The sequence below is a fragment of the Chionomys nivalis genome, chromosome 19 (assembly GCF_950005125.1).
Source record: "Chionomys nivalis chromosome 19, mChiNiv1.1, whole genome shotgun sequence".
NCBI classification, from domain to species: Eukaryota; Metazoa; Chordata; class Mammalia; order Rodentia; family Cricetidae; genus Chionomys; species Chionomys nivalis.
Window position 1 is genome coordinate 60,502,811 of NC_080104.1, and position 14,271 is coordinate 60,517,081.

Sequence of the window (14,271 nt, forward strand, 5' to 3'; positions counted from 1 at the left end):
CATATAATGGGCCAATATAAGTTATAAGAGTTAATAAGAAGCCTGAGCTAATGGGCTAATTAGTTTATAACTTATGTAGAACTCTGTGTGATTTTCTTTGGGATTTACTGGCTGTGGGAACTGGGCAGAAAAGAAACCCCAACAATCCGGCCCTCCTGTTACAGAGAGTAAGAGGGAGTCAGGAGGACAGATAGGGAGATGCACAGGAAGTAGAAGGGACAGACATTGAGTTTGAGACATTTCATTTGAGACGACTTTTTCTGGGATGTTGGCAAAGGAGGAAGGTGAGCTGATGCTTTCTCTGCCCCTCTGAGCTGTCACCCTGCATCTGGCTCCTTTGTCTTTATTGGTAAAATTGAACAATTGAAATGTAGTTAAGCAACAGCGTACCGTGGTCCCGGATTCCAAGACTGCACTTCCAACCTCTTCCACTTTCTTCCCACAAACCCAGGGCCTAAGAACCAATATGGTCATGTGTAGTTGCTGCATTGATCTATCTCCTGGAATCAGTTTTCTGTATTAGTGTTTGCATTACACTGACCATATACTTGGCAAAAGTTACTCACAGGTGGAAATGTCATTGTGGTTCATGGTTTCATACGGCTTTTGGTCCATGATGCAGAGACAACAGAGTAGACTGCATGGTGGAAGATGCTCTTGAGAGAACAGTAGACTGGGAAGCTGAGCACACAGGCCAGGACGTGGAGTAGGCATAGCCTTCAAAGGCGTTCTCCAAGTCACATTTCTGCCAGCCAGGACTCAACAGAAAGCTCTGACACTCTAAAAAAAAAATGCCACAAGCGGGAGATTCAATGCTGTGAAAACATGAGATTCTGGGAAACATTCCAAAATCAGATCATATATGGTGATTTGAATGAGAATGGCCACTGTATGCTTATGCTTCAATGTTTGATTTCTTCAGTTGGTGGAACTGTTTGGGAGGGATTAGGAGGTGCGGCCTTGTTGGAATAGGTAGGTCACTGGGGGTGGGCTTTAAGGTTTAAAAAGCCCACGCCATTCCCAGTTAGGATGCTGATCTCTCCCCTCTCCCCGCCCCCCCCCCCCGAAATTGAATGCTTTCTTGATCCTGGTGTCTCTTCACAGCAATAGAAAAGTAGCTAAGAGACCTTAATGCTCACTCTAAACTTTTCATTGGAGTGAGAATTCGTGGGGTGAACCATGACGTCTACTAGTTCGCTCACGTGTGGGATGATTAGCATAAAGACTGCTTATCGCAGCTTGATTCTACCAGCAGGAAATTGGAAATAGCCCTGGTGTGCATCAGGAGGCTGGCAGGGCTGCGATTTAGTGGTAGAGTATGCCCCTAGCTTGCAGAAGATCTTGGTTTGGACTCCAACACTGAAAAACAAACAAAAATCAAAAGAAGAAGGCTGGTTAAGTAAACTACGGTATAATCGTATTAATAAACTCCTCAGAGGGGCTGGGGTTCTTGCTGTTCTTCCAGAGTTGTAGGTTCAGTTCCCAGAACCTACATGGCAGTGCGTAACTGTCTGTTACTTCAGTTCCAGTGTCTGATGCCTCCCCCTTTAAAATTTTATTTATTTTTGTTTTGTGTGACAGACACTTTGCCTCCATGTATATGTATGCAGTGCCCACAGAGGGCAGAAGAAGGTTTTAGACCATTGTGAGCTGCCATGTGGCTACTGGGAACTGAACCAGGGTCCTCTGTAAGAGGTGATTAGGAGGAGCAGTGCCTTTACTTGCTGAGCCATGTCTCCAGTTCAGTGTTATCCTTTTCCATACACATACATGCAGACAGAACACTCACACGCGGTAACCAGTGTAGCTCTAGAACAAGCAGAAGTCATCCTTGCTGGGGCAATCCCAGCAGAGATGACTCCTGGGTTGGGAGCTGTATTGGTTCCTTTCTCTGATGCTGGGACAGGAGCTCTTGATTTTCCTGCCTCTGCTTCCTAAACTCTGGGATTATAGACATGCTTCACCATGCTCATTATGGAATTATTAGCTAGTAGATTTTTATTTCATATGCATTTATTAAGTGATTTATTCATTTATTAAAGATTTAAAAAATATTTGTTTTTACTTAGACCCAGCCAGAACTTCTAAGAATAGTATGCATTAAAAAAGAACTCTGCAGAGGGGTGGGTGGCTGGAGAGATACTCAGAGGTTAAGAGCACTGGCTGCTCTTCCAGAGGTCCTGAGTTCAAGTCCCAGCAATCACATGGTGGCTCAAAACCATCTGTAATGAGACCTGGTTCCCTCTTCTAGTGTGCAAGCAGAACACTATACATAATAAATACATTTTTACAAAAATCCTCCAAGGGTTAAGAGCACTGACTGCTTGCTCTTCCAGAGTTCCTAAGTTCAATTCCCAGAAATTACATGGTGACTCACAACTATCTATAATAGAATCTGATGCCCTCTTCTGGCGTGCAGACATATGTGCAGATAGAGTACGCATACCTAAAAAAATAAATAAATAAAAATTTAAAAAATTAAATAAAAGAATTCCAGGGCTGGAAAGATGGGTCAGCAATTAAAGAGCTCTGGGTGTTCTTCCAGAGGACCCAGGTTCAGATCCCAGCTTCCACATGGCAGCTCACAGCTGTCTGTAACTCCCGTTCCAGTGGATCTGACACCCTCCTCTGGCCTTCATGTACATGGCGCACAGACGTACCTCTGTGCACATAAAATGATCACATTTAAAAGTAATAAAAAGAGCTGCTCTTGTCGGCTGTTGTTGCAGCTGTGAGTAGTAGAAGTTCTGCTCCGGAGCCGAGAGTGAGCTCAGCTCTCGGGGTGTGCCGTGCACTGGGGGAGAGCGGTGTGGCTGTGCTGGCGTCCACAGACAAGGACTGATTTCCTGGCTCTCTGTCTCAGCTTTTCCAGGCTTGTCAGTGCATCTGTTCTATTTGTCAGCGCATCAGTTCTGTGTTCCCAGGGCTTAGGAGAAGGAGGAGAATGGAGGGGAGAAGGATGAGACAGGCAGCTGGGTGTGAGGGGAGGGTAAAGACCACAGCCCGCAGTGGTTCCCAGCAGATGCCCTTGGCATGTACTGGGCAGCATGCCTGCTGTTCCCAACACGAGACACTACCTCGTAAAAAAGTTATTTGTGGCTGTAAACAAGAGCTGTTTTTTAGTTACTGTGGAATTCCTTCTATTTGGACTGATTTGTGAGTGTTTTCTTGAATGTTTAACCCTCCGTGTGACCTCTGACTTCAGGTGCTGCTTGTGAGCAGTAGCCGCCATCCAGACCGATGGATTGTCCCTGGAGGAGGCATGGAGCCCGAGGAGGAGCCAAGTGTGGCAGCGGTCCGGGAAGTCTGCGAGGAGGTATGTGCAGAGGCCTGTGGGTACTACTGAGTGGTGTGCTGTGATCAGAGAGAGCATGTAATGGCCACCTCTTCCCTGCTGCTACAGTGTTGACATGCAGTGCTTGTCAGCATTCTCTGTAGGAGGAAGGCTGTCAGTAGCGCGTGTATCTAGTGATGTCTGCAGGGCTTTGTGACCTCTGTGGCTCTCTTCCAGCTTCATCTCTGGTACTTGTCATAGATCAGGTATCAGTGTTAACGGGAACCAGCTGGCTAGTGTAGCTCATTCTGTTACCTACAGGAGACGGGGCCCTGGCTCCTGTCACCGTGGCTGGTGACAGTGCAGCTTGAGAGATGGTAGGGTTTTAGTCATATGGTGTGCAGCTTACATGGGCTGTTTCCTTGACCACACCTCTACACCTTACTAAATATGCCAGGATAAACAAAAGTCAAATTGTGAGCCCTGGGTTCCCTTAGTTTGAGAACTTAGAGCCCAGGAGGGCTAGGGATGTGGCTCAGGTGGAGGAGTACTTTCCTAGTGTGTGCAAGACCCAGGGGCCGGTCCCCAGTAGTCTCCCCTCTCCAAAAGAGCTCTTAGCCTCGGGGGGGGGGGGGGGGGGGGGGGGAGAGCGCGCGAGCGAGCGCAGGAGGAAGCAGCTGGTGTTTCTCCTCAGCCTGTAGGGGCAGCACTGTGCTCAACTCTTCCATGGGGCCTCGCTTAGGACTTGTGACGGATGCAGCAGTGTGGTTCTCTTGTCCTCAGGTATTTCCTTGCCACACATAGTATTTTTTTTAAATCTAGTTGCTTGTTGTAGAGGGAGTTAAGCCTAATTTTACAGACATATAAAATAGCACTTAGGACATACCAGGCCTGTGAATACGGTTCAGTGGCAAAGGGCTTGACTAAGATGTGCAAGGGTCAACTCCTAGTATCGCCAAAACCAAGCAAAAAGATTCTGTGGGCTGGGGATGTGACTCAGTTTGCAGAGTGGTTACTGAGCATTCCTGAAGCCCAGAGTTTAACTAACCCCCAACACTGAAGAAACTGTTCCTGCCTATAATCCTAGCACTACCAAGGCACAGGCAGGAGAACCATAAGTTCAAGGTCCTCCTTGGCAGCATAGTGAATCGGGCAGCCTGAGCTACATACGTGAGGCCCTATGTCAAACAACAGTGGAAACCTGCCTGACATTCTTACTGGTCGAGCGCTTGCTGAAGTCACGTGAGAGTTTTCATACCCAGAGCATTCTTCTAGGCTTCAGGCTCTGTCACTCTTGTCCTGCCTGTCTCTCTCCGAGCTACATCTCAGTCCTCCCTTCTTGTCCTCACTGTCCTTGTCGCTTCTTTGGCTTTTGCCTTGGCTTGTCTCCTTGTGGCTGTAGCCTGGCCATCCTCAGACCCTTCAAAATCAGGGTCTGCATGTGTGCCTCATAGGTCTCTATTTGGAAGGAAAGGATTCTTCTCCCTGAATCCCCCAGCAGATTGAGTTTGGTGCTGCAGAGCAATTTCTCAGATCACACTCAAACTAACTTCTGCCCAAGGATGACTGTGCTCAAACCTGTAGAGCCTCTGCCTGTGATAACTCGGCTTTCAGAAACTTCTCAGAATGACCAGCATGCTGTAGTGTTTCATGCCTGTAATCCCAGCACTGGGGGCAGAAGCAGGAAGATCACTGTAAATTTGTGGCCAACCTGGTTTATATAGAGAATTGAGTTCCAAGACAGGTAGGATACATAGCAAGACACTGTCTCAATAAATAAACACCTTTAGTCTATCATGTAGGAGCAAAAGGTGGGTCTCTGCCTCACAAATAAAATAAGTAAAGAAATAATAAAAGAATGACCAGTAGAAGATAAAATATTATTATTATCATTGTTGTTATCATTATTATTATTATTATTACTTTTTTATTTTTTATTTTATTTTTTTAAAAATACTTATTATGTATACAATATTCTGTCTGTATGTATGCCTGCAGCCCAGAAGAGGGCACCAGACCTCATCACAGATGGTTGTGAGCCACCATGTGGTTGCTGGGAATTGAACTCAGGACCTTTGGAAGAGCAGGCAGTGCTCTTAACCTCTGAGCCATCTCTCTAGCTCCATTACTTTTTTTAAATTGGATTTTTGAGACAAGGTTTCTTTGTAGCTTTGGAGCCTGTCCTGGAACTCGCTCTTGTAGACCAGGCTGGCCTCAAACTCACAGAGATCCGCCTGCCTCTGCCTTCCAAGTGCGGGATTAAAGGCATGTTCTACCACTGCCTGAGTTGATTGTTATTTTGGTTTTTGAGACAGGGGATCAGGCTCGCCTTAAACTCTTAGAATCCACTTGCTTATGGGGCTGGAGAGATGGCTCAGAGGTTAAGAGCACGGGCTGCTTTTCCAGAGGTCCTGAGTTCAATTCCCAGTACTCACATGGCTGCTCACAACCATCTATATTGAGATCTGGTGTCCTCTTCTGGCCTGCAGGTATACATGCACACAGAATTTGAAAAATGTGAAGATTTGAGAGAATAGTATGACATGCTTTTCCTTTGCTCTGGAGCAGAGTGAGGGTCTCATGTCTTATAGCATCTGAGGTCGTAGGATTTTCAGGGTGCAAGTAGGTCCTGAGGGACAGTATGACTTTGTACTTTGCCTCCGTAGGTCTGGGACTCTCAGAACCTTTGCCTGGTTATTTCAAAAGAATGGGACTGTGGACTAGTTAGGAGGATCCGTGCTGCAGAATCAGGTCTAGATTTGGTTGGCTTCTGTCGTTTTCAGGGTGCCTAAGGCAAAGTGATGTTTGAGTTACTGTCATGCAGTTGTGGATTCAGGCAAGATGGAGAAGACCAGAGATGAAAGAGATGAAGGGAAGATGTGCCTGGACCTGTGCAACTTTACTGCTTGTCTGCAGGAGTGGCTTGACAGTTCTGTCTTACAGCGCACATTTGGGTTGATGTCTAGCTCTGGAAAGCTCTTCTTTTCCTTGTGTGGCTGGATAGTTTTTCCTTCCCCTCCCATCCCCCATGTAAATGTGCTTATAGGCTCAGCCATGCTATGCTCTCTCACATGTGTGAGAGTCGCAGGAACTGGTTCTGAGGATCGAGTTCAGGTCGTGAACTTTGTCAGCACAAGTGTCTCCTTTCCCTGCTGAATCATCTCACCACCTCTGTGCTTTTTGAGAATCACACATTGAGCTCTTTCTGTTACACAGGGCAGCCAAGATGCAGCTCCTGCATCCAAGCCTCTCCTGCAGACAAGCAGTAAAGTTGCACAGGTGTTTTCAGTAGGAAGTGTGCTGAGGAGTCAGGGAAGGATGCTCCCTGGAAAGTACATAGCACCCCTTTGGAGGAAGAGGGGTGAATGAAATAGGTATAAGATGCTTGAAAATGCCTGTCATGGGAGGACACCCTGAGTTAGCATTTCACCTGCTGCCAGTTGTCTGCCGGCACAGCCCTGCAGTCCTGCCTGTGCTCCTGCAGACAAAGAAGGTATCGTCCCCGTATTGTATTCCAGAAGTACTGGGAGGATGAAAGTGTCTACGGCTGGCAGGATGGCTCGGTGAGTAGAAGTACTGACCACGCAAGCCTGCGTGTGAACCTGACCTGAGTCCGGTCCCTGAACCAGAACCTTATGAAGATGTAAGAAGAGGCCGGGCGGTGGTGGCACACGCCTTTAATTCCAGCACTTGGGAGGCAGAGGCAGGCGGATCTCTGTGAGTTCGAGACCAGCCTGGTCTACAAGAGCTAGTTCCAGGACAGGCTCCAAAACCACAGAGAAACCCTGTCTCGAAAACCCAAAAAAAAAAAAAAGATGTAAGAAGAGAACCAGCTTCACCAAGGTGTCCTCTTATTTCCACACGCAATCTGTAGCATATACATGCTCATGTCAGGGCATAGCCAGCCAGTGTGGTGCATGCCTTTAATCTCTATGCTCCAGAGGTAGAGACAGGTGGATCTCTGAGTTTGAAGCTAGCCTGGTCTACAGAATGAGTTCCAGGATAGCCAGTGCTACACAGAGAAAGCCTGTCTTTCCGGGTTGGAGACCGGGCTCAGTGGTTTGGTCGCATGGCAGCAGTTAGGAAGCAGGTGGGTGAGTGCCGGTGCTCACCTCCCTTCTCCTTTTCACTCAACCCAGGACCCCAGCTCTTCCCACCCCCAAACCCTGATCTAGGTAATCCCTCACCACATGCCCACAGGCTTTTTTTTCTGAGGCACTCTGAAGCCTGACCAGGTAGCAGTCAGTATTAACTCTCAGAAGAATGGAATATTCCTTGGTGGCAATTTGGGTTGTCTAGGGATCAGCTAGGCTGGTTTGGATTGCTGACAAACAAGAAGTACATTAGAGGGGATTAGTGGCAGCAGGAGGTGTCACTGAGTGTTCTCTGCAAACATAGATTAGAATTTGATATATGTTAGCTACACAGCCTCCTTCTGTAGTCTTTTAGGCACTTTTTCAGACAGAGAAATGAGTTAGGAAACAACCTAACAACTCTGTAGGGTTTATTCTGTTGCTTTGGCATAGATCTGAGGTCTGTGACTCCGTTCTGTCGGTAAGGTGGTGCACTGTAGTCCTGGCATGTGGGAGGCGGGGCAGGGCGATGACCATTCCAGTTCACCCCCAGCCCCATGACACATACCTCCAACAAACAAACAAAACCAAGGGTGGGGAGATGCCTTAGTCGGTAAAGTGATTGCAAGTATGAGGACTTGAGTTAGTATCCCTGGCACTCACATAAAAAGTAACAAGTGAGCCAGGTACAGTGGGGTTCCCTTTAATCCCAACACTTAGCGGCAGAGACGTGTAGAACTCTATGAGTTCAAGGCCAGCCAGAGTAACAGTGAGACCCTGTCTTTCAGAAAACAAAACAAAACATAACAACAACAACAAAAAAAACAGCAAAAGAAACTCACACTAAAAAGGTGGATTGAGGAAGACATCTGGTGTGGCTCTGACTACTGCACTCGAAACTGGCCTGCATACATCACACACTCATGCACAGAAAGCATGGGTACACAGAGGACGGGGTGAGGAGGAGGAGCTGCACTGGAGCTTCTGCACACACACACTGCAGTTGCCAGCCTCTCTCCGGGTTGCTGACCGATGACCCAACTCCTCTTTCTAGAGTAAATGTGTTGTAACTAATATATTCTCCAGTGCTAATCGTCACAAACTAGAATAGACTTATACTCTAGGCTTTGAGAGTTGAAACCAGATGCCCACCCACATAAAATTTGTGGCAGGACTTCAAAAAGAGCCATTCTTGGTCCCAGATTGTCCTTTTATTACATCTAGCAATCCTGGTGCATTCCTACCGTGTGCCAGACCCCCGCCCCCATACCACCATCATCACAGTGCAGACAGCCTCACAGACTTCCACACTGAGGAGGACACTGCTTTGGCACGTTTGCAGTTCCTTGTGTTCTTGCGGACTTGCTGCTGAGTTGCTTGTGCTCGCTTTGTAACTGTCCAGCTCCTGCTGTTTAGGGGAGGGCAAGCCTCAGTGTGGAGTTCAGTTTGCCCAGGAGTCAGAGAGCACAGTCTTGCTCAGTAATCACGCACCTGCGGATGGACCTGAGAGCTAGCCATGGCTGTTCTTCCTGGCCTTCCCATTCATAGGCGAAGAGGACGTTGTCAGTAAAGGAAGAAGACACATACCCATCTTACTCGGATCGAGCTGGGAGATGGCTCTGGCTGCTCTTCCAGAGAAGCCAGGTTCCATTCCTGGCACCATTGCTGCTAACAATTGCAGGTGACGCTAGTCCCTGGGGATCTGACACCTCCTAGTGGCCTCCTTGGGCCATACACATACAGGCAAAGCATTCATGCTCATCTGTTGTCGCTGAGGCAGGGTCTCACTGTGTAGTGTTGTCTTGCCTGGCTCTCACTCTGTCTCCACCTGCTCCTGGCCCCCGAATAGGGATCAAAGGCATATATTAGCACGCTCAGCTAAAGACAATGTCTCCTTTGTGAGCTCTGGAATTTACTGTGTAGACCAGCTTGGGTTTGAACCTGCAGAGATCCGCCTGCCTCTATTCTGTCTCCCAGGTTCTGGGACTAAAGGCGTGTACCACCACGCCTGGCCAAGCATTTTTTTTTTTTTAATGTGAACATTTGGAAACAGAAACATCTGTTTCCTTTGTGTTTTTGCCTGCCAAAGCCTTTCTTATCCACAGTAGGCGTCTCCGGGCTATTCTCAAATATCCGAATCATAATAGGGAAGGTCGTTAGAAATACATAAAAGATGAGGTGGCAGAAGAGGGCTTGACAGGTAGAGCGCCTGTTGTCAAGACTACAGCCTGAGTGATACCCAGAGCCCATGGAAGAAAGAGGGAACAATAGTTCTCTTGCAAGTTGTCCTCTGACCCCAACTTAGGAGCTCGGTGCAAACACACAAAATAATACATGTAATTGAAAATAGGCAGAAGCAGGTATCCTACAAGTCTGAGACTAGCCTGGTTTATATAGTGATTTCCAGGTAGCAGAGTTGCTTGCCTGGGCTGCATGAGACCCTGTCTCAAAGACAAAGAAAGGGTTAAGCTTGTAAGGATAGTCGCTGCCACGCCAGATTGATGTTCAGCTCCCAGACCCATATAGTAGAGAAAAGAACCAAATTTTACGAGAATTTCTGTATTCTCATTGTTATATATGAGTGTGTGTACATGCACTCTTGAAGTAATAGATAAAAATGTAAAAAGCCAGGCCCAGCATGACAGTGCACACCTTTCATCCCCATACTCAAGAGGCGGAGACAGGTGGCTCTCTGTGAGCACAGGGCCAGCCTGGTCCGCATTGTGAGTTGCAGGTTAACCAGGGCTACATGATAAGATCTTGGTGTTTTCATATCTGCGTCTCATTTTTTATTGGTGATTTTAAGGCTTTAAGTATAGTGTGAGTGATTTGGCTAGTGGGTGTGGAGGTGAGGGGTGGATGGACCCTTACTCTCCAGCCATAGCTTTCTGTCCCTGTACCTGCCCATTTGCAAGACCAGTGGGCATCTGAGCTTTGCCCATAGGAACCTTCATTTCAGTTCCTTTTTCCGTTTTTTGTTTTGTTTTTTAAGTTAGAGCCACTCTATTGTCCTCTCACTCTACAGTAATGCTGTAATTATTTTAATTATTTTGTTTCTCTAAACTAAGCACCAAAGATACCAAACCGGGTTTCCTTGCTGTCAACAATTAAATCTTCCCTACCTCCCAATCATAGGTAGGGTGAATTTTGTAAGTTTGGTCATTTGTGTTAGTTCCCTTAAATGCTAGCAGGTAATAGTCAGAAAAGTGACCAATTTAATGGGATTGGAGAATTTAAAAGTATTGTAACAATAGCACACTTCCGTGTAGATAACTACCCAAATTATCTGTCTGCCATGTGGCAGCTGAAGTAGCCGTGTGTTGACACGTGCCTTTTGTCCTAGCACTCCGGAGGCAAAGGTAGGTAGCGCAATGAGTCTGAGGCTAGCCTAGCCTATACAGCAAGGTCTAGAAGCTAGAGCTACATAGAGGGAGGCCTTGTACAAAAACACAAAACCAACCAAAAACTGGAGTAATGATCTGTGAGCTGGGAAAGGCGCCTCCGCCCCTGTACCCAGCATTTGGGACAGTGAGGCAAGAGGGCCAAGAGTTATCCTGGTTATCTCAGAACTCTGTGTCAAAACCTAAATAAGAAGTAAGGAAAGAAAAACTCTTCTCCTCAGCTTATCACATAACTGGATGGCACCCAGTGGTGAGCAGTTAATTCAGTAGCTAAGTAGGGAGATTAGAGTCTGCTCGCAGAGAGCATTGTGCTGTGTTTGGACTAGCTGGTGCTGGAAGCCTGTTGAATAGAGGTTGAATTACTGGGATAACAGCCAGTCTCCTGTTCAGTGAAACAAGTCCAGCAGAGTCTTCCAGAACAGTTGCTTTCCTATCCAGCTCCACATTCCAGGAAGGATCTTGAGTCACTAGGAAGGGTGTGTATGGGTTCACAGTGACTTCAGCAAACACTGACTGCACCCCCTGCCTCCAGATGCTCCACTGTCGGGACACTGGGCTCAAATGCTCAGATAAGGGTTTCCATCTGCCTGAAAGGCAGAGTCAGCAGCTTCCTCTTTGCTCACTGATGCTACAGAGGTCAGCTGCCTAGCAGAGCTTACTGCACAGGGAGTCAATCTGGAGTCTGGTTGTATCTCATCTCAGAGAGTATCCTATGGTGCGCACGTGTGTATGTGTGGTGTGCACGTGTGTGCGCGGGAGTGGATGTTTCTTGGCTCTCTACAGGTGCCAGGAGGCATGCAATCTCTTAAAACTGGAGTTGCAGGCAGTAGTGAACTCCCTAATGTGGGTGCTAGGAACAAACCCAGATCCTCTGCAAGAGCTGAATATGCTTGCTAATAGCTAACTCCCCAGCCCCATTTTTGTTTGATGCTTAAAATATTTCATTGAAAGGAAAACCATATGGGTTGCTTCTCTTGGCCCTCTGCTGGCCTTTTATTTCTTGGTGTCCTCAGTGTGGTCCTTTCCCTGTGTAGTTGCCAGAGATGCACATGCCAGTGCAGTGTGCTGAGACCCCGTCCTATTTCTGGGTGTCCTGCAGCACTTGACTTAGAGCTGCCCCCAGAAGCTCCTCTGGGGCTGAGCTTTCTGCCCTCCACAGGGAGCTTCGAGCCACAGCTTTTAACTCTTACGGATTTGTCTTCAGAGAGCTTCAGCTTCCACCTCTGGTTTTCCTTTTTCCTTCAAGGCAGGGTTTCTCTGTGTTACAGTCCTGGCTATCCTGGCACTTGCTCTGTAGACCAGGCTGGTCACAGACTCACAGATCCATCTGCCTCTGCCTCCAAGTGCTGGGATTAAAGGCGTGCACCTCCACCGCCTGGCTGGAAAACTGCTTTTTGAATCAAGAAAGTAGCTGAAGCTGTCAGCCACAGATGAACATTCTGACTAGCACCCGCCTCCACCCTGAGTTGTCCAAGGTTAGCTACTTGAGTGCTGACAGCACTGGTCCCAGCTCTAGGTTAGTGTCTCACCGGGTTTTTTGGCCTTCGCTTTAGGGTCACAAGATACCTGCAGTAGTTCCAGGTTTCAGGTCCCTGCCTGACGTGCAAGACATGTAGTGTTTCTTTTTGTCCAGTCTCCCTAGAGTGGTAGAAATCTTTCCCGCAAGTGATCCTGCTGGGAACTATTGGCCCGAAATGGTCCCGTGCAGCACCCCTGGGTACCTTGCTCAGGCATGCCTTCCCTAGTTGAGGTGCATTTTGAAACTGAACAGAATCTGGGTGCTCTGATAGTGAGGGTGAGATGGCATCTGTGCCTGCCAGACACCTACCATGAGGGAACCCCACTTCGGAAAGAGCTGGCCCACCTGAGCTACCGGTAAAGCAGGTCTGTGGGCCCTACCTGTTTGTGCTTTTCTGAGCTGTGCACCCGTATGGGAGAGACAGGGTTGGAGAAATGACTCAGCGGTTAAAAGCACTGGCTGCTCTTCCAGAGGACCCAAGTTTAATTCCCAGCAACTACATGGCTGCTCACGGCTGTCTGTAACTCTAGGATCTGACAACCTTACACAGACATACATGCTGGCAAAGTATCAATTAGAAAGAAAAAGATAGTATTTTTATATTTTTTACTCTGTGTGTACTGGCGTTTTGTCTGCATGTGTCTTTGTGTGTAGGTTCAGATACTGGGTTTACAGGAGCTGCCATGTGGGTGCTGGGATTTGAACCCCAGTCCTTTGGAAGAGCAGTTAGTACTCTTAACTGCTGAGCTGTCTCTCCAGCCCCAGGGTTTTTGGTTTGTTTTTCTTTTATATAGATAGCTTATTGAGTGTGGTGGTGCACACCTTTCATCCCAGCACTGAGGGGCAGGGGCAGGAGGATCTCTGTGAGTTCAAAGCTATCCTGGTCTACATAGCAAGTTTCAGACCAACCAAGAATACCACATAGAGAACCTGCCACAAACAAATAATAAAATAGCATAAATAAAATAAAAAGACAGTTGCCTATTTTTGTTAACTGGGCAATAGTGGTACATGCCTTTAATCCCAGCACTCAGGAAGCAGAGGTAGGCAGATCTCTGTGAGTTCAAGGCCAGCCTAACCCTAGATAGAAAATACTAGAATGTTCACAGTATATTTGTTTGGGGCAGGTTTGTGTTTGGCTGCTTTTGCACTGTGGGGGATTAAATTGCCCGCCTGCCACATACTAGGCCAGCATTCTGACCCGGCCTAGCTCCGTACTGTGTGCTGTTGGAGTTCAAGGAAGCAGTCTCTGTTCATGGATGACAAAGACAGATTCTTAGTGTTCAGGTAGAGGCTCCTTCTGGATTGGGGCTTGACATATAGGTGACTGAACAAGTCTGCACCAATGCCTTACTGCACTCCATTTCCACGTGTCTGAGTCGGATGTCTGAGCCAGGCTGCTGTCAGGTGCTGTGCTGACGCCTGTCCAGACCTGCATTCGCTGTCGTGTGGGTGGTAAAAATACCCGAGTTCACACTACTGGCAGCATTGGAGACTCACAGTTGAGAGCTGGCTTCTAAGAACTGTGAAGACATCCATGGTTTGAAGGAGTGGTCCCAGGGGAGATCTCCATAAAGACCCTTTCTGCACTAGTGAGTCTCTCTGTTCTGTATCTGTGATGCTGGGCATCACACCTGGCCTCCATGCTCGGCAGACACCCCACCTGGGCATCACACCCAGCCTCGATGCTCGGCAGACACCCCACCTGAGCATCACACCCGGCCTCCATGCTCAGCAGACACCCCACCTGAGCTATTCTTCAACCCTGAAATCCTCTTTTTTTTTAATATTTATTTATTTATTTATGTATACAATATTCTGTCTGTATGCCTGAAGGCCAGAAGAGGGTGCCAGACCTTTTTACAGATGGTTGTGAGCCACCATGTGGTTGCTGGGAATTGAACTCAGGACCTTTGGAAGAGCAGGCAATGCTCTTAACCACTGAGCCTTCTCTCCAGCCCCCAAAATCCTCTTTTTTATTCTCTCTGTTGTTTTGGGCAGGGT

The 14,271-nt window shown here is 47.6% G+C and overlaps 1 protein-coding gene across 1 annotated transcript in view; it reads left to right on the forward strand.

Annotated features, from left to right (window-relative positions):
• The window catches only part of Nudt3 (nudix hydrolase 3), a 48,757-nt gene that overhangs the window by 23,147 nt on the left and 11,339 nt on the right, over positions 1-14,271 (forward strand). The window contains exon 2 of the mRNA XM_057794671.1: positions 3,206-3,316. Coding sequence (XP_057650654.1) covers positions 3,206-3,316 — 111 coding nt within the window. The remainder of the gene's footprint in view (positions 1-3,205; positions 3,317-14,271) is intronic.